Consider the following 20,442-nt stretch of genomic DNA (forward strand, 5'->3'; position numbering starts at 1 on the left):
ATTGTGCTCCGCCTGATGATTTACAGAGTATGCAGTCTCACTCAAGGTGCTGTTCACCTAAATTTCATGTTTAAATACTAAAATCTCATAGGCCCTTTGTTCCTGGTGGCAGAGCCACTGTTTATTGTTTAAAGTTCTAGAATATCTCAGTTCTAATCTAAGAAACTTCTATCTGACAGAATAAGAAATTTCATAGTGTTGAACTCACAAAGCTCTAAAATTATCCTGGTTACTTTTTATACTCTCGACACTGACAACCCCACAAACACAATCTCCAGTGCCCCTTTCCTCATACCTGTCACACTGCCCAAAGAAAGCACTGAGACAATGACCAGAACCTAAGAACTCAGATCTGTGACATTTCTTTCTAAACTATTCAAACACCTCAAAGCCTGAAGCATATTACTTATTTTAATATGGGGAAAGCAGAAGCACTAAAAGTAAAAAATACAGGATTCCATCCGGGGCCACTACCAACTGGAAATACACAAGCAATAGTCTTCAGGCTATAATGACTTATTTAGGGAAATGCTAAATTTAACCCTTTGAGTAGTACGAACATTCTTGTACATCCTCGTGCCTCCTGACCATCCAGCAAGCATGAAAAAAACTCACTACTGAAAGGGCTTAAAGGGGGACGTTCATTTGAAATTATCTTTTTACATGAAGGATTCTGACTCTGTAAGACCTGGGCATTTTCTTAGTCAGGTTCTGACTAAATAACATACCCTTCATTTAGAGAACAATAAATTAATAGAATTTAACCTGCTCCTAATCTAATTCCACTGTCCTTCAATAATCGACTCTGACACAATATTAGCAGTAAAGGTTTACTGTAAATACTTAAATAGTTTTTGCCTCTGCTCTTGGACTTGGCCTTCCCAATAACATCGTCTACTCAGCAAGACTTGCTTTCAGTTATTATCTGATAAGAATTAAATCGTCTTTGCAAAGTCATTCTTAGACTTTCCATCACTCTCATCTTGAAACTTTTGATTTCAAAACTGCTCTCCCTTAAAGAACAGGAGTTGACTGAATGGCAAAAACAATACACACACATGCATTCACGACACGGCAGGGAACATGAAATGGACTGTGAGAGTGGGGGAGGAATAAACTTTATTGGCCCACAAAAGGGATGAGGGAATCAGAAGAAAGGACTGGAGGAAAGAACGAGTACGGGTGGAAAAACTAAAATGGAATGATTTAAAATGTGCAAATATACTTTGTAACCTCTACCATTCAACTTTGAGGTGGGGTATGTACTGTGAAAGGCAGGTAGATTAAAGTGAGTTTCACTTTGTAGCTGATGCTACTCGTACCAGTTTTATCATTAGCAAGTCACCACTGAATTCTGCCCAAGTCAGACACGGCTCTCTGGTTAGTACAGACAGGTTTCCGTCCTGGTGCAGCCTGACCCACCAGGCTCAGAAGGCATGCTTGTGACGAGCTCGCACACTCTCCAGTTCCCCACCTCCATTGGCGGCCAGCGTCTCCAGCCTGCTTAAGCACTCCAGGCTTCTTCCAAGGACTTCTTCGAGCCGACTGCGTAATGCCTGGACCCCTTCCAGTTCCACCTGCAGAGTTCGGTCTCTCTCAGAGCTGATTAAACATGCCACATGGAAGGAAAACGGATTAACCATCAATGATAATGAGTCCCCCTGTGCTTCCAAAGAGCCACCAGTGCCATGAGACCTTCTAAAGTAACTGTCGTCCAGGACACGGCACATGAAGGCGTCTGTGCCATGCGTCTGTGTGCAGTGCTGGGAGACTAACAAGGCCTGCTCCTCTCTTTAAAGCTTGTTCCTGTATAGGATACCTAGGTTCTGGGCCGGCCTCACATAAACATCTAGTTCCTGAGATTTATCTCACACCCCTACAGCACACGTAAGAGAAATTTCATTATTTGACTAAGCGTGTTAATTTCTGAAAAACCAAAACCCAGGGAAAATCTAACGCACACTGAAGCAATACTGAGCCAAGTAGGACTGTTAATGAAGATGTTTGTTCTCTGGTTTGTTAACCAAACCTGACAGTGCTCTGAAAGGAACCCAGTTCAGAGACTAAAGATCCAGATGTTCTGTAAAAAAGTAACACAATCAAGGGGTTCTATTCTACCTTTCCTCTTCATTCATTTGCTTGAAGTAGAAAGAAAAAAAAATTTAAACCCAACAATAAACTAGAAAAAATTAACAGTAAAAGAATAAAAATCAGAAAAGAGAAAAGGGGGCTAGAAGGGAAGACAAAATGGAAAGGGAAGGGGGCACAAAGAGAGCCAGAACAATATAATACATATAATGACCCAAACATGATGGCTACTGGTGATCCTGGGTTGACATTTGCCATCACAAAAAATAATTTTCCTCGGTGATAACCAGTGGCTGTCAGTGCCCCTTACAGCCTTACTCCTATAACAGCCTTTCACAGGGCATAGAGCAGAGAAAGAAAAGAGCTATACAGTGAGTGCCGACTAAATGCAAGGCATTATTTCAGACACCTGCTAGGCCTTCTCACTTGAAATCTACAGTAGCTATATGACTGACTTAAGATTCAGACACTTGGGCTCAGAGCAATTCACACAACATATGGCAAATTGGGTAGTCCTGGTAGCTGTCTCTGCTTTCTTCCCTTCCCTTTTCAATGCCATAAGCATCTGCACTTAACAAGAATAACAGAAAGGGAGGTGCATGCAGTCCCTCTTACCTGTCGGGATGCGCATGGAACTTCACCAAGCTGTTGTAGAGCTGTCTCTCTGTTTGCAAGGCCTCATTGAGCCGACTCCGCTCATCCACCAGTCCTTCCAGCATGAGCAGCAACTGAGGAAGAAGAAGAGAAGAAATACACAAATGGAGACATGAGACATGAAGCCAGTTAATCCAGAGAAAGAGACCAAGAGAATGCATTAGCATGTACTATGACTGGAAAAAGATCACTCTATTATTACTTACGCTTTCCAGAGTATTTTAGTTTTCAAATCAATGTCACATGTGTTACCTTTTTAAATCTTTAACACACAATAAGGCAGAATTTAAACATGGAAGCAAGTAGAAGGAAGAGAGGAGCCCCAAGACTGGGAAGAAGCTGAGAGAAAGGAGGGAAAGAAAAAGGAGAAGGGCAAGAGAAACAGAGGACTACTAGTATTCCCTATTCATTCAATAAATATCTATTGAGCCCCTTCTCATGCGCCAGGCTCTATTTAGGGATAAGCTTACTATCTAGTCGGGGAAGGGGGAGACACTCATCAATCACATTTGTCACTGCAAGCTATGATCGTGTACAACCAGCAAAGACCTGTTTAAGTGAATACGTAGAGCTAAGAGCCAAATTGGAGTGAGATCAGTAGTAAAAGAGATGATAGTGGAGACAGGGAGCACAGTATGGTATTTTGAAAACTTCACCATTGAAAAATGGTTAGGGCCTGATCAAGTGGTGGCGCAGTGGATAGAGCGTCGGCCTGGGATACAGAGGACCCAGCGACCCTGAGGTCGCTGGCTTGAGACTAAAGGTCCTGGATTGAAGCCCAAGGATGCTGGTGTGAAGCCCAGGTTGCTGGCTTGAGCAAGGGGTCGCTCACTGTGCTGTAACCCCCTGGTCAAGGCACATATGAGAAAGCAATAATGAACAACTAAGGAGCTGCAATGAAGAATTGATGCTTCTCATCTCTCTCCCTTCCTGTTTATCTGTCCCTATCTGTCCCTCTCTATGTGTCTCTCTCTCGGTCCAAAAAAGGTTAGGCATAGGGTGGCAGTTACAAAAGAATCTGGGACAGAAGCACAGTTCTTTTTCTTTTTGTTTTTTTAAAAAACTTTAAAAATTTTAACATTTAATCACTTTTTTTTTATTTTTTTATTTTTTTGAGATAGATAAATAGAGAGAGAAGGACAGGACAGACAGGAAGGGAAAGAGATGAGAAGCATCAACTCATAGTTGCAGTACCTTAGCTGTTGATTGATTGCTTTCTCATATGTGCCCTGACTGGGGGGCTCCAGCTGAGCCAGTGACCCCTTGCTCAAGCCAGTGACCTTGGGCTTCAGCCAGCGACCATGGGGTCATGTCTATGATCCCACACTCAAGTTGCTGACCCCGTGGCTCAAGCTGGTGAGCCTGTGCTTAAGCCGGATGAGCCCACACTCAAGCTGGCAACCTCGGGGTTTCAAACCTAGGTCCTCAGTGTCCCAGGCCGACACTCCATCCACACTGCCACTGCCTGGTCAGGCAAGATTTAACCACTTTTAAAAAGTGGTTAAATGGCCTGACCTGTGGTGGTGCAGTGGATAAAGCATCAACCTGGAAACGCTGAGGTTGCCGGTTCAAAACCCTGGGCTTGCCTGGTCAAGGTAAATATGGGGAGTTGATGCTTCCTGCTCCTCCCTCCTTTTCTCTCTCTCTCTCTCTCTCTCTCCCCCCCCCCCCATCTCTATAATGAATAAGTTAAAAAAAATGGTTAAATGCAGGAAGGTAAGAAGGATTCGGCTAGAGAGGTGACTTATGGATCACAGTGAAAGTTATGGGACAGCATGTGATCGAAAAGAACTGCTTCTCCTTTCAGAATGACAAATACAAGAAAGTAGGGTCCTTGGTGCCGCTGACCAAGGCAGGAAACTTCAGAGCAGATTCTCTCTATGAAGTTCCACCAGTGGACCCCTCCGTAACTAACTGAGATTGACAGCCTTTCCAATGTTTATTTCACAGTAAAAAGTACGGTTTGTATTGTAATTACTGACTTGTTGTCTTCGGTTTCCTGAAGCTTCTTGACCCTGTGATTCTACCAAAGCAGCTTTCTCTCGAAGAAGTAAGACTTCTTGGGTCAGGCGATCCATAGCTGGTATATCTTCAGGATCAACCAGTTGCATTTGCAGGTCCTAGAAGTCAAAAAACAACAATAGTAATAAAAATACTATTCAGCCAAGGAGCAAGTTCTCCTAAAATAGTCTGCTATACTTTTAAGTGGGCTGCTGATAAGCCATATGATGGTAATAATATATTCCTTATGAAGTCTTAACAACTATGATAAGTCAATGAGAATACAGCAGTATCAAAGAAAGCAGCACTGGCCACAGGACTCAATACACCCAAATACTGTTTGCAGATGCCCTACAGGTACTGAGCTGTAATGACTTCCAATGGTCTTTTAAAAGCTTTGAGAGACCTTTATGAGGTCTTCTTTAATCTGTATGTTCCTGGTCAGGGACTCCATGTCAGCCGCCTGCACCTGCAGCTCTTCCTCCTGTGTGGCCATCATGGATTGCAGAGCGGAAAGCTCCATCTGCGCAGAGAAGAAATCTTCAAGTCAGTGGGCTGAGAAAACGGTATCGATCACATTGATATTTCAACACTGAGGCAAATGTTTTTCTATCACATCCCTAGAAACCAGTAAGTCAAGCAGAAACTAGAACATGAACGACCTTCTTCTGGATCAGACTGATAAACCACATGGTGGGGCCCAAAGGACACTATGGGAAGCTGTAACAGTGATTTTAATGATGTCCTCTGATTTATTTAACACTATAACACACAAAATTTTTTGAATTAGTGATTTTTTATGATACTTAAAAAGTTGGTCACCACTGTATCATTAGCAGATGCAAAAGTAGATGTTTTTCTTTAAATAAGTACGTATTTCAACTAATGAAAGAAACAATGATAGAGTATCTGTATTTTGCAACCCTTAATGAGCAAATGGATACAGGCATCTATCATCAATAGCTGCTAAATCACAAGAAATCACCAAACCTTACATGCCTCCTGATGGAAGATCATGCCCCCAGCTCTGAAATTCTACCAAAAGTCAGCACTGGACGCTCTATACTTTCAGGCTTGTATCAACCAGAAAATGGCAGTATCTGTTACAACAAAGTTCACTAGTAAGCATGATGATAACCAATAGCATTCATATTTACTAGGTGCTTACTATGTCCCAGGCACTATAAAAGCTTTGGATATATTTAATCCCTTTAACAAACCTAGTGACCTGGCTCTTACCTACTTCTCCAACTTCAATACCTGCCATTTTAATCCTCATTTATGATTTCCTAGGCACATTGGACTCTTTCTGTGCTAGGAATATCAGACTTTCTCCTAACTCAGGGCTTCGCACCTACTCTTCCTTCTGCCTGAAATATCTTCTGTAGAGTTGCCACCTTCTTGTCCTCGGGCCCCAGATCACATGTCATCTACTCAGAGGAGTTGTCTTTGGCCAATTTAAATTAGTCCCCATCCATGTTACTTTCTGTTATTTTCCTCAGATTACTTATTATAATCTGTAACTATATTGTTTATTTGTACACTGTCTACATCTCTCCAGGAGAAATTAATTACATTGGGTCAGGGACTTTGTCGACTTTGTTCACAACTTCATTCCCAGTACTAGCTCTGGCTTCCAGAAGGTGCCCATAGTTGATGAATGAATGAGGAAATCCTCAACAACCCTGTAGGGTAACTACTCTTATACTCCTCAGTTTCTGGATGAGATGACTGAGGCTACAAGACATTTAGGAACTGGTTCAAAAATCACATAGCCAGTGAGTGACAGATGCAGAACATGAACTCAAGAAAGCAGACTCAGAACCATTAAGCTAGAACGCCCTCCCTGTAGATACCGCACCACCATACTCTTTAAGGTAAATTTAAGTAAACATTTTAAGGAAATATTTTGAGATAATTAAAAAAAATCAGTCATAAGTAAAGACGGATAGCACACAGCTAGTTTAAGGTGTAACCACGCTTCCTAAAAGAAGCAAAGCCTTTTTCTTTAAATATTTAAAATGTAAATTATAAGCAATAAAAATTTTACTTGCCTATCCTCTAACTCCATCAATGCATACAGTATCACTGTGAGGGCTCCTGATGACCTATAACCACACAAACTTATCTGATGGCTCTGGGCTACCGTGGCCCATCAGAGAAAAATGGTCCTTCTCACATTTCTTTGCACGCCGAAGGGGTCCAGGTAGTGTAGCCCCTGACCCCTCTGCACCCCTTCCCTCACTCAGCCCCAGGAGGCAGAAGGACTCGGTTTCATGGCACACAGGGAAGAATGAGCCAGTGTGCTTGACAGTCCTGCCTGTCTCGACCTTGGGGGAGCTGCCTGCAGAGCCTGTTTGGCCACAGCTTCTCCAAGGGCTGGCTCTTCCCTACCATGCAGACTGGGGGTCTGCCGGAGCCCAGAGCTGCCTGTGACTGGGTAGAGAGTCCACTGAATTCTAGGGACCAGCTAGCAGGTCCACTGGGCTCTTATAGTAAGCTCTCAACCTAACCTTCATCACTAATACAGCTGATAAAGTATCACACTACCTGCCATTGCTGTTTTATTTCTCAGCTTATTTGGGTTTGGGTTATAAAAAAGGGGTGCTATTCATGAGGCCCTCTTCAGAGATCTCTATCATTAAGTATCCAGATATCTGCTCCACAGAAGAAAAATGAAAAAATGAGGAAGAAACGCGATTGCATTATGACAAAGGATGTGGTCAGACACAGGTGAGTTTTATATAAATCATGGCATAACCCCCTGACAAGGCATTTAAACCGAGCTTCAGTTTCCTCGATTGTAAATGGGGTAATGACTACTTTTCAGGGCTGTGTGAGGACAGAGGAGATGTACCCACAGTGCCTGGCACAGAGCAAGCACTCAGTGAGTGAGAACTACTGTTACCAGTACTGCTATTATTCCGAGATAGCAGACAGAATGCTTAGAAATTTGAGAAAACCTACATGGCTTTTAGAAGACACCTAGTATTAGAGGGAAAGCGATAATGAATACAGGCCTTGAACTGAAAAGTTAGAAGCTGATTAAGGACCTAGGATGGTAAGTAATGTAGTTAAACAGCATTCACTCAAAATATCCATTTAGTCATAATTTTATAATCCTGAAAACAGAACCAAACCAAAAAGCAGCCCTGCTCTGAACCGAATATATATGAGAAAAACAGGAACAGCATATGGAAACTAAGTATCTGACATGAATAAGCTTATAACCGCTAAGGTAGAGTCAAAAAGGGGGGTGGGGAAACTACGCAATTTTTAAAACCGGTATTTTTAAAATGCCACAATATTTCATATCCTCAAAACTTTAGTCATATAATGTGAGTATGTTTATAAAGATATAAATGGTGTAAAAAGATAAAATATGAGGTATAATACGATAACTTCATCACAAAAATCAACACAGGCTTTATATGATAGCTCTAACTAACCCAAAGACTTGGAACAAAAATGAGCAGCAATGTAGATTAACCAGCTGCACTTCACTTAGAAACCATGACATTGACCGATGGCTAACACAGTTGCCATGGTAACATAAGGTGTTTTAATTTTAGTCTGGAACTCTAGTGAGACCCCAATATTTTTTCTGCATCACAGCTGGACATACAACTAACTGCATAGGGAGGCAGAAGGAGAAAAAATTCTGTAAGGCTGAAAGGTCTCTTCTAAGAAAATTGATGAATACTTTAATACTAGAAATAGAGCATAAGGATGGGAAAAACCATTTGTTCCAGGAACTGACTACTTTAAAAGCCTTTTAAGTCACAAAAGACTGAGTTTAAATCTTAGTTTTGGCATTTCGTAATTATAGGACTATTCCCCACCTCCATATTTTAAAAAAATCCATGTTTCAGCTTTCTTCGTCTATAAACTAGAGTTGATAACACTTACATTGCATACAATTGTAAGCATTAGTGCTAATTTAAGTACTCAATACAGCGCATTGCACATAACAAGTAATCAGCAAACATTATTGATCATTCTCAATTTCTCGTTTCATGTTTCCATAATTTCATGGATCTAATGTAATAACTCTAAGGTTTAGAGCAGAATGTCATTTATTCCAAGGTACTTTACGAGTATTTTATTCCAATTAGCAATGGGCAGAGAAAACTGTGTTATTTTGGCACTTAAAAAGTTTTAACAGTCCCAATTTATAAAAACAAAAGCACCGTGGAGAGGTCAGGTGTATATGAAATAATAGATATTTTTCTCCACAAAGAAAAAAAAGGCATACATTGTATTTGGACCCAGATATTATACCTGAGAACTATACTCTTTTAAATATAAAGTACTTTGAAAGAAAAACCAGAATTTAGAAATTAGGCTTCACTAGAAAACTCACCCGACTTTCTCTTTCTTTTTTAGCCATGAGCTCAAGTTCCTCTTTGGCATTACTCAGTTCTTTTTCCAGCACCACAACTATGTCCAAGTCTCCTTAAATCGAAAAATAGTGTTAGTTTTAATCACTATTAACATGTGATCTCTGCTGCCTCATTTCTCAGGGATTTACTTTGAAGACACACTCCAACAATAAAAACAACATATATGCACAGGTTTTCTTTGCAGCGTTATTTATAAAAGCAGAACACTACAAACAACCTACATGCCTATAAGAAGAAGATTAAATAAACTATAGTTTATCCACACAATTATATTATAGTTTTGGGTAATTATGGTTATATAGATAACTACCCTTGTTCTTTGGAAATACATAATGAAGTATTTAGAAATGAAGTGTCATAATGTCTACAAGTAATTTTCAAATAGCTTGGAAAAAACATATCTATGTGTGTGTACATGCAAAGAAATTATGCAAATGTGGCAAAATGTTAATTGGTGAGTTTTAATAAAAGTGTATAGGGGTATTCAATATACTACTTTTGCTCCTTTCTGTAGGTTTGAAATTTGCAAAATATTAAGTTGGGGAAAGGCACTTTTAAAGAAAAGGTATATAAAGAGTAAATTAAACAAATCCACCATTCTTTTTTATTATTATTATTCATTTTAGAGAGGAGAGAGAGAGAGAGACAGGGGGGAGGAGCTGGAAGCATCAACTCCCATATGTGCCTTGACCAGGCAAGCCCAGGGTTTCGAACCGGCGACCTCAGCATTTCCAGATCAACACTTTATCCACTGCGCCACCACAGGTCAGGCAAATCCACCATTCTTTACTTTTTAACTAGTATAAAGTTTTCCTACTAAAAAATGACTACTTGCGTGACTTATCTATGGAATTCCATAATGCCCTACACCAATGGTTCTCAAACTTTTTTAAGTCAGGGCACATTTAAAATCCTACAAATAATTGTGGGTGCACTATATACAAATTTCTGAGAAATATGTTGTAATAATTAAGTCAAATATTAAAGAAAAAAATATAAAATCCAAGCGTGCATTTATGGTAATTAAATGAAATAAATACAACAAAATTAAATTTATTCTGACATTAAAAAACATTTTTATGTTACATTTTTTGAGTTATGCTTTTTAGAATTTATAAAAAAGAGGGGTTAAAAAATAAAAAAAGTCATCTTTTTATATATAGATAAATTCTTAGTAAGATTTAGTAAATTCGGCAGGTCCCGGTGCAAATGTGTTAAGTGTTTTCATTCTTGTGTTTATGAGAAACATGAGCCTGAGGTGTCCTAGTGATTTCTTCAATGTTTGGGCATATATTTGAAAGGCAAACTCTCATTTATTCATCAATACATTGAAGAATTCCTCTCTTTTTACTCTTAATTGAGGGTAGAAAATCCTAATTCACATAAATAGGATGTTGAAAATTATAGTAAAATGTTCAAAGTTCTTTTAGATATTGCCACATATTCTTCTTTTTATAGAAATCCAAAAGGCTTCAAGAGACAATTCCTTATGTTTAATCATCAATCCAAAACCCCCACCAAACATATCATCTTAACTTTACACCAAACAAAGAATAGAAGAAACTTGCCTCCAGTCTTTCTGGGAACATGGGGGGTAGTGTAAACAATCCAGCACCACAGCTTAACAGCCTTTTGCAAACTAATCAGGCAAGTGAGGTGGAAGGTTGGGCAGACTGTCAGCTTACAGCCAATTCCCCACACCTCTGTCCCCCCAAAATCTAAACTCCAAAAACCCTGTTGGTTTTTGGGTCCCCAACAGGCACATATTTCTCTGGAATACCATAGGACACACCTGAAAATCTTCTAGGGCGCACACTTTGAGAACCACTGTCCTACACTGTAACATAAACACTAAATTTTTACATTCTTAATATCATTAAAAGTCGTAAACCTTTCTTATCATAGGACTACAATCACCACTTCAGTAATCATGGTGAGTCCTTACTTCTGGGACTCAGTAGGGAATGGAGTTAGCCCAACCTTTTGCTCTGAGAAAGTCAGAGACTCTAATCCCAGGGATCCATTTGAACTTTGCTGCTACCATCCACAAAATCAGACTGTTTTTAGGGAATTCAAAGCCTACAACCATCCCTTGGATGGAGGTAAGCCTGGAAAGTGACTCAATGTACACCTGGCCCTCCCAAAACTATAATGTAGATGATGTTAAGTTACAGTGAGTGTCCTCAGTCTTCTTGAAAGATACCCAGAAGGTATCAGCCCACAGTCTTGCTGTGCAGCTTTGGAAACACTACCTCCTGCATTTCTGAATCCCAGCAAAGCTATCTGAAAAGGAGGATGCAATTTCCATGGGCTAAATTGTGTACCCAGAGCAATCACCTCAATTCAACTTAAGGAAAAGGCAGTCTTCTAGAATAGACATGTCTTCATCCTTTCAGGAGAATCCAAATTTAGTTTTTCCATTAAGGTAGGACAGGAAAGAGTCTTGGCCAAGCCTATTAACAGAGAATTATAAAAAGGAAAAACAGAGGTTCCTTAAGGAAATGAAATATGATACTTACCTAATGAAGACCTGGGTATGCTGGTATCCTCTGTGGTAGTCAATGAAGTGCTTTCACCTCTGGAGGGCATATGCATTGCACCCTTAAAATCAGAAGAGTTAGAGGATTTAGGAAGGTGCAGGAACCATGATCACAATTACAAGGACTTGGAATGTTCTCACACAGTTCAGGTAATTATCAAACTTAGGCCTCAGAATATCTAGGCAAGCCTACAGTTCTTACTTGATCTGTCTGCTCTCCAAGATGGGGGCTGACGGAGGTCACTTCTGCTGGCTGGCTAGAGAAGACTTTTTGGGACACCATGAAGTCTTTTCCTCCTAAATATTGGCGCAGGGCCTGTAATTCTGAATTCCTTTCCATTAGGGCTTGCACCATCTTCTCTGAGGCAGCCTAGTAAGGAAATCACACATAACATTAAAAAGATAGTCAAATGAAAACAAAATTTGTATTTGATGTTATTTGTTAAAATCCAACCATTTATGAAGCTAGTGCGACTCTAGAAAATTGTTTCCTTGCTTTCAGTTTATAGAGAAAAACAGCTGATGAGTGGAGAGTCTCCTGTGGGTAGAATACTGGGGAAAAAACTGAATATAACAAATGTTATTAAAGAGAAAATGATCTGAAATTGGTTTTGCTAGATCTCTATGAGACTAAGGTGTTACGATTCTGGTTTAAGTTGGGATAACAGAGTCTTTCTTTACTCTGGGGTACTGTGCTTTTGACCTAGATGTTCTTCACCAAAACATTAATTTGGCTTGCTCCCTTTAGGTCTTTGCCAAATGCTACCTTATCAGATTGGCTTTTGCAGCATAGTTTATCAAAAACAGCAATCTCCTTTCTATTCCCAATTCCCTTCCTCATGCTATATACATTTTTAAAAATTATGCGCTTACCATTATCTGATATATCTGTTTACTGTCTCTCTCTCTCTCTCTCTCTCCCCCCACCCCCCAAGTGGATGTAAGTTTCCAAGTTTCCTAAGGGAAGGTACTATAATGTTTTGTTCAGTGCTGAATCCCAAATGGCCACAGTAGGGTTTAGCACATAGCAGGCGCTCAATACATATTTACTGAATGAATCAATTACACAGAAACATTCGTATCACACTACATGAGCAGGAGAATCTGAATTTCAAAACTATCAAACTCAGCTAATTCACTACAAATCTGTTTTCTAAAATAGCTGATGGCATTGCAAGGAAGAGATCTAGAACATGATTTGTGACCATTACCACACAGAAAGTCTGCATTTCATCAGAACATCTGGAAATAATAAACTAAGACTAAAATTACTGGAGGGGTAAAAGATGACGAATTAAAACCATTATCTATATCATAGCACAAGCTATCCATGGGAAAATTATCACCATTTCTTTTTTTATAATTTTTAATTTGATTATTTTTTTTTTTTTTAGAGAGAGGAAGGAAGGGAGAGAGAAAGAAACTGATTTGTTACTCCACTTATTTGCGCACTCATTGGTACTTTTTTTTTTGTATTTTTCTTAAGTTGGAAATGGGGAGGCAGTCAGACAGACTCCCGCATGCACCCGACCGGGATCCACCAGGCATGCCCACCAGGGGGCAATGCTCTGCTCCTCTGGGGCGTCACTCTGTTGCATCCAGAGCCATTCTAGCGCCTGAGGCAGAGGCCACGGAGCCATCCTCAGCACCCGGGGCCAACTTTGCTCCAATGGAGCCTCGGCTGCGGGAGGGGAAGAGAGAGACAGAGAGGAAGGAGAGGGGGAGGGGTAGAGAAGCAGATGGGCGCTTCTCCTGTGTGCCCTGGCCGGGAATCGAACCCGGGACTCCCACACGCCAGGCCGACGCTCTACCACTGAGCCAACCAGCCAGGGCCTCATTGGCTGATTCTTGTATGTGCTCTAGCCAGGGATCGAACTCACAACCTTGGCATATTGGGACAATAATCCAACCAACTGAGCTACCTGGTCAGGGTACTATTGTTTTACATGAGAACATGAGCTCCTGTCATCATTTCTAAGGGAAATAAAAGAATAACCTTCAATTTTTAGTAAGATTTGGACTCTGATGATAACCATCACAGAGACATCAATACATTAATTTGCCTTATTAAAAATCTCTGTGAAGAGATTTTATGATGGGAAAAAAATGCAAATTCTTGACCCCCTCCCATACCTCCTAATTTCTAACTCTGGGGGTGAGTTTGAGAATCTGTTTTTAAAAGTTATTGAGGAAATTGTTATGCATGTAAAGTCTGAGAAGCAGAGCTAAAAGAATAAAATCATTACTCTTCTTGAGTTGAAAAACTTTTGTAATTTCAGTCATCTCCTAGGTCCCATTATTTTACCACCACAATGTATAATATTTCTTTCTGAGGTATAAGAAGACTAATTCTGCATGACCTGCGGTGGCGCAGTGGGTAAAGGCGTTGACCTGGAACACTGAGGTCGCCGGTTCGAAACCCCGGGCTTCCCTGGTCAAGGCACATATGGGAGTTGATGCTTTCTGCTCTTCCCTCCCTTCTCTCTCTCTCTGTCTCCTCTCTCTAAAATGAATAAATTAAAAAAAAAAATCTAAAAATAAATAAATAAATAACAATAATTGAAAAAAAAAAAGACTAATTCTTTCAAATTATAAAAGAGTTAAAAAGAAAACTTAAATAAAGACTTGTTAGCCTGTTTCCAAAGACTTAAATAATTCAAAATGATTGTGCTGGGCTCTACTCTAGAAGCAACTCTGAAGCACATGGCAGCAGGCTTCTAACAAAACAGACTGATGTCAGTGGGCCTGCGAGTTCGAGTGGAGGATCACCACTCCCAAAGCACAAGAAGTGTCAGAGAACCCTGTCGTCAAACAACACGGCAGATGGTTAAGACTCTAGTTCCCTCGGAAAACTGACTAGGGAGAGTCTGAGCAGCTGGTCCCTAAAATCCAGGCACAAGTCAAATGTGTCTTGAGGAGAAAGGTACATGAAAACAAGGATAAATTACAAATTTACTTTTGAAATACTTGTGTACCCTTATTTTGAGATTAATTTATCCCCTATTATGAGATTATTTATTCTCATCATGGCTTTAAAAAAATGCAAATATTTCTTTTCCTCTTAACTCAGATCTTACAAGAATTAAGATGAACTATATGTAAGTTTGTCTCTATCCACTGAGCCCCTGGACCAGGGTGAGACATGCATTGTTTAGGCACCTTTCCAAATGCAAAGTGTTCTAAAAATATTTTATACTTTGATGATTGATGTAAAACTGTTATCTAGTTAATAGGCTGAAGGGGAACAAACCCTAACAGAGTGAACTGTAAAATGACATAAACACACACATTACAAGGTTCAAACGCTTTCTTTTCACAGAAGGTAAGTGCACTGAGTGGCACCTCCCTGGTCTGGGCGGCAGTGCTTACACGGCTCTGCTGCTCCCGGGTACTCAGAGACTGGAGCAGGCCCTGAATCTCCAGTTCATGTTCCAGCACCAGCGTGTTGCGGTCACTCAGGAGGTCCTGCAGCATCCTTTCCTTCCGCTGCAGACACTGGCACAGCTCCTCGGCCACCTCACTCTGCCCTGGTCCCAGTTTGCAGAGCAGCTTTGCGCTAACATCCTAAGACAGAAGAAACTCTAAGTTTTGGAGGAAAGAATGCCCTCTACCTCATATCAAAGGGCTTACAGGAGTCTATCATAGAAGAAAGAGCTGTGAGATTCTGAAGAACAAGTAACTATGTTCCATTTGCTTCTGTCTCCCTAATCCAGAACAGCCTGGCAGAGAAGGCCGTAAACACGCGCTCAGTGAAAGAACACGAACAATACAGGAAAGTACTTGTAATGGCAACTGACATACTGTTTTCAGAAGTAAGACCTTTCCCAATTTGCTCAGGGCACATAACAATTCATATTAGCTGAGGATAAATATACAAGCAGTTCACTTATTTCATTTGTTTTCTCCCCAATGTAACTTTATAGGGGGAACACAAAACAATAAGCTGAAAAAGAACAGTGAGCACTACATCCATTAGCTGGGAGATGCAGTCCCTGCTTCTGCACTGAGAGGCAGTCATGGTGGCGGAAGCTGTGGAGCCACACCACCTGGGCCGCACACTGGCTCTCTCCTCATGGGCTATGTTAATGGGTGGGGACAAGCTACTTCACTTCAGAAGTCTGTTTCTCTACCTGTAAAAGAGGGATGCACCTCATAGACTTGTGAGGATTCACTAGTTAATATCTATTAAGCTCTTAAAATGGCACATGACATAGCATGAGCACCATGACTAATAAAGGTTAGTCATTATATTGTAGGTGCATTTCAAATTCTTATTTTATTTTTCAATTCCAGTTCACATTCAACACTATTTTGTATTAGTTTCAGGTGTACATTATAGTGGTCAGACAGTCATATATGGTACTGTATACAGTGACCCTCGATATTTCCAGCACCCACCTGGACCATATAGAGTTATTAGAATGTTACTGACTATATTCCCTGTATTGTACTGTACATCCATGAGACTATTTTGTAACTACCAATTAGTACTTCTTAATCCCTTCTGTAGGTATATTTTTAGATCTCACTAATCCTCACACAATTTCTTTGAGAAAGATAATTGTCTCCTTGAGTTTACAGAAGGGATGAAAGTCCCAGGAAAGCCAGTGACTTGCCCAGGCACAGAATGGAATGAAAGACTTGAATCACTGCCTCCCAGACCTCATGAGTCCTAAGCTAAGACTGAGATTACATAAGCACTAAACCAACTGCCTTCAAGTTAACTAAAGTCTTGCCTCCACTTCTTTGTTCCTATCATGCAGAGATGTCTGTAACTGCTGAATGATATTTTCTTGTTCCTTCTGCCAATGGCTAAATTTGGTTTCCATTTCTTCCTTCAGCCACTGGAGGTTTTGACAGGTAGCAGATAACTGTTCCACTTCCAGGCCTTTGGCCCTCAGGAGATTTTCCATACTCTACAATCACAAAGAAAGCAACCATAACTCAAAGGCCCACCCCACACATGTCAGGTTATACTAGAAACACAATCTACTTTTAAACTATCTCCTATATTATGAACTATTTTACAAAAGGAGAAAATTTAGTATCTCATCTAAAAATGCCATGGTAATCTATTTCTTGTTTTTAGAAACTCTCATATAGCTTGTAGAGAAATACATAATAAAGTATTTTCAAGGAAGTAAGCTATACTATACAGGAAGTGAAGAACTTTAAAGTGGCAGATGGTCAGATACATAAACTCTAAAATATTAAAAAATAGCCCACAGTAAGTATTAATAAAGTCAATAAGTGTTCTCTGGTGTGACTATACATGGACACGTATGTGACATTATTAACAAAGCTACAATAGTTGCACCTTAGTGATAGTTATGTAAAAGTATACAGATATTGACAAGTATTAGAAATTAATTGGGACCACATATGGAATATCCACTGCCTCCCCCTACAAATTTCATGAAAGTGCTAAAACTTCTCACTTCTTATTATAAAGATGAAACTAATAACTGTTAATTTTTGTTTTGTATTGTTTTTCTTATAAAGAAAATATGCTGGTTTTCAGAACAATGATGCTTCAGGAATCTAAGGAGAGGGATGCCAAGTCACAGCAGATTGTGCCTTTACCTGCATGGTAGCTTCATTGGAGGAGAGGATTCCGCGCAGTCTCTCCAAGTCGTGATCGCGCTCTCTCATGGCTAGATGAAGTTGCCGCAGCTCTTTCTCTTTTTCTTCTAGAGTGGAGAACTTTTCATCTATAGCCCGCTGCAAGGAAAGCAAGAATCCTAAGGCTCCTTAATAGCTACTATTCTGATCACCCTTTTTCAATAAGAATCCAAATAGAAAGGAATGGAGAATTGACTCTGAAAGCATCAAATCAGTAGACACAGATTTCTATAGGACTTATGTGGGCAGACAAATACATAGCACCATGAGCAAAATTATGGGACATACCTCTAGAGCAACATCTCTATCTTGTATTCGCTGCCGCAGTTTCTCAAGCAACATTTCATTTGCTTCAAGGGATTTCTCTGAGTTATCTCGATATTGCAGGAGCTCCCGAAATTCCTAGTGAGACCACAAAATATTTTCCTTTATTCACTTATCCAATATTAACTGAATTCCCATCCTCTGCCAAGCAATTTATTAGTTGTTCAGGATAAAGAACAAAATATGATCACTTTCCAGGGGGAAAGTGATTTCCCACAGTTTGGCAGAGATACAAAACATAAATTTTTAACTATTCTGCATCACATATATGTATGTGTATATATACATAATAAATGAAGTATTTTGGAGGAATTAGGCTATAGTATTCAGGAAGTAAAGAACTTCTTTAAGACGTGGCAGACAGTTAAATATATATGCTCTAAAAGAAATATTCAAAAATAGCCAATGGTAAATATTAATAAAATAAACAGGTGGTCTGATTGTGGCCATACACAGACAGGTATATAATATTAATGACAAAGCCACAATATAACACATAGTTAACACACACACACACACACACACACACACACACACACACACAGCTAGCTAGCTACTAGGGCAGGGGTCAGGAACCTATGGCCTGCGAGCCAGATGTGGCTCTTTTGATGGCTGCATCTGGCTCGCAGACAAATCTTTTTTTTTTTTGTATTTTTCTGAAGCTGGAAACAGGGAGAGACAGTCAGACAGACTCCCGCATGCGCCCGACCGGGATCCACCCGGCACGCCCACCAGGGGCGACGCTCTGCCCACCAGGGGGCAATGCTCTGCCCCTCCGGGGCGTCGCTCTGTCACGACCAGAGCCACTCTAGCACCTGGGGCAGAGGCCAAGGAGCCATCCCCAGTGCTCGGGCCATCTTTGCTCCAATGGAGCCTTGGCTGCGGGAGGGGAAGAGAGAGACAGAGAGGAAGGGGGGGGGTGGAGAAGCAAATGGGCGCTTCTCCTATGTGCCCTGGCCGGGAATCGAACCCGGGTCCCCCGCACGCCAGGCTGACGCTCTATCGCCAAGCCAACCGGCCAGGGCCGCAGACAAATCTTTAATAAAAAAATAATAACGTTAAAAATATAAAACATTCTCAATTATAACAATCCATTCATTTCCTACCGCTCATGTTCATGGTTACGGGTGGCTGCAGCCAATCACAGCTGTCTTCCGGGACACCACCAAATTTTTATTGGATAGTGCATAAAGTACACAGGTCGCTGTATGGCTATCGTGGAATTACATTTTAAAATATGTGGTGTTCATGGCTCTCTCAGTCAAAAATGTTCCTGACCCTGTACTAGGGGAACACAGAATGTATTGTCTAACTCTGCCTAAAGGTGTCACTAAAGATCTCACAAAAGATTACTTTTGCTCCATCTTGAAATGACTAGCAGTTGCTCAAGTAAAGAGGCGGCGAAGGTACTTCTAACAGAGTAAAAATGTACGCACAATATATGCATACTATAAAACTACTGTATGCACAGAGAAATGTAAGGGATTCAACATGACTGCAGCTTACAGTAGCTGGTAGAAATGAGCACTGCTTTTTTTACTGTTTCATTTCCCCCTAAAACTTTCCTTTTACCATCTGGGGAAACTTCTATACAGATGTCTTCTCCTACTAGACTGAAAGCAGTGGCCATGTCTCGTCTTCCTAGCACTTAGCATACTTTCTGTCTCACAGAGGTGCTTAATAGCTATTTGCTGACTATTTATTGCCTACAGCTTATATTTCTTTTTTCCTACACTTCCTGTCAGCATCTTGGTTCACAGATTATACCTTCTATTATTTTAAACCCACCCGACTCTACTCCCACTAGTGCAAAGATGGACCGCTATCTTGAGATGATGTGAACAGGAACTTCAGAGCTCTATGTGCCCAGTCTCAGCTGTAATCACTATGTGACTCACCTCAAGCAGCTGCTCTCTGTGACTCAGACTCTGGTTCAGGTGCTGAATGTGTTGCTCCTGGGTTCGAATCTCACTATACTTTTCAGCCTTTGAGGTACGAAGCTGTTGGCTCTTACTCTGCAGTTCTCCCCGTAGCTGCTGCAAGGCTTTCCGCAATTCCTTAATTAAACAGATTCCCTTTGTTAGTTATATTATTTTCTGAATTTTTTAAGTTTATTTGCGCCAAGCTGACGACATAAGCAAGGTATCAAATGCACCCTCAAGTTCTTTTTTTATACAATCTAAAGTTTTCACATGGTCATTAGCTACAGAGGCCTTAAAACTTTACAGACAGCCCTGGCCAGCAGTGCAGTGGATACAGCATCTTCTATCCCTGGGGTCACAGGACTGAGCCCCCGTCAGTGCACATATGAGAAGCAATCAAGGCACAACTAAGTGGAACTATGAGTTAATGCTTTCTCTCTCTCTTTCCATACCCTGTCCCCTCTCTCTCAAAAAAAAAAAAAAAGAAAAGAAAAAAGAAAAATTCCAGACATGTAAAATGAAATATAAAGTAACAGAAAGTGCTCCTTGTTCCACTTAGTTGTTCTTTCTTTATTTATTTAAGTTGTGCACTCACTGATTCCTTCTCATACATGCCCTGACTGGAGATCGAACCCATAGCCTTGGTGTGCTGGGCAACACTTGATCCACTGAGCACCTGGCCAGGGCCAAACGTGCCTTTTTTTTTTTTTTTAATTTATTCATTTTAGAGAGGAGAGACAGAGAGAAGGGGAAAGGAGCAGGAAGCATCAACTCCCATATGTGCCTTGACCAGGCAAGCCCAGGGTTTCGAACCAGCAACCTCAGTGTTCCAGGTCAACACTTTATTCTCTGTGCCACCATAGGTCACACCAAAAGTGCCATTCTTAAA

General features: G+C 40.6%; 1 protein-coding gene across 7 annotated transcripts in view; it reads right to left on the reverse strand.

The window, feature by feature from the left end:
• PDE4DIP (phosphodiesterase 4D interacting protein) overlaps nucleotides 1-20,442 on the reverse strand; it is a 205,517-nt gene that overhangs the window by 54,091 nt on the left and 130,984 nt on the right. For all 7 annotated transcript variants that reach the window (XM_066377295.1, XM_066377294.1, XM_066377293.1 and 4 more), the window contains 12 exons: nucleotides 19,530-19,688; nucleotides 17,596-17,709; nucleotides 17,269-17,406; nucleotides 16,422-16,601; nucleotides 15,055-15,249; nucleotides 11,888-12,055; nucleotides 11,666-11,747; nucleotides 9,107-9,198; nucleotides 5,150-5,266; nucleotides 4,725-4,862; nucleotides 2,704-2,816; nucleotides 1,475-1,602 (listed from right to left, as the gene is read on the reverse strand). In XM_066377295.1, the coding sequence (XP_066233392.1) occupies nucleotides 1,475-1,602; nucleotides 2,704-2,816; nucleotides 4,725-4,862; nucleotides 5,150-5,266; nucleotides 9,107-9,198; nucleotides 11,666-11,747; nucleotides 11,888-12,055; nucleotides 15,055-15,249; nucleotides 16,422-16,601; nucleotides 17,269-17,406; nucleotides 17,596-17,709; nucleotides 19,530-19,688 (1,624 nt within the window). The remainder of the gene's footprint in view (nucleotides 1-1,474; nucleotides 1,603-2,703; nucleotides 2,817-4,724; nucleotides 4,863-5,149; nucleotides 5,267-9,106; nucleotides 9,199-11,665; nucleotides 11,748-11,887; nucleotides 12,056-15,054; nucleotides 15,250-16,421; nucleotides 16,602-17,268; nucleotides 17,407-17,595; nucleotides 17,710-19,529; nucleotides 19,689-20,442) is intronic.

This window comes from Saccopteryx leptura, chromosome 3 (genome assembly GCF_036850995.1).
Source record: "Saccopteryx leptura isolate mSacLep1 chromosome 3, mSacLep1_pri_phased_curated, whole genome shotgun sequence".
NCBI lineage: Eukaryota > Metazoa > Chordata > Mammalia > Chiroptera > Emballonuridae > Saccopteryx > Saccopteryx leptura.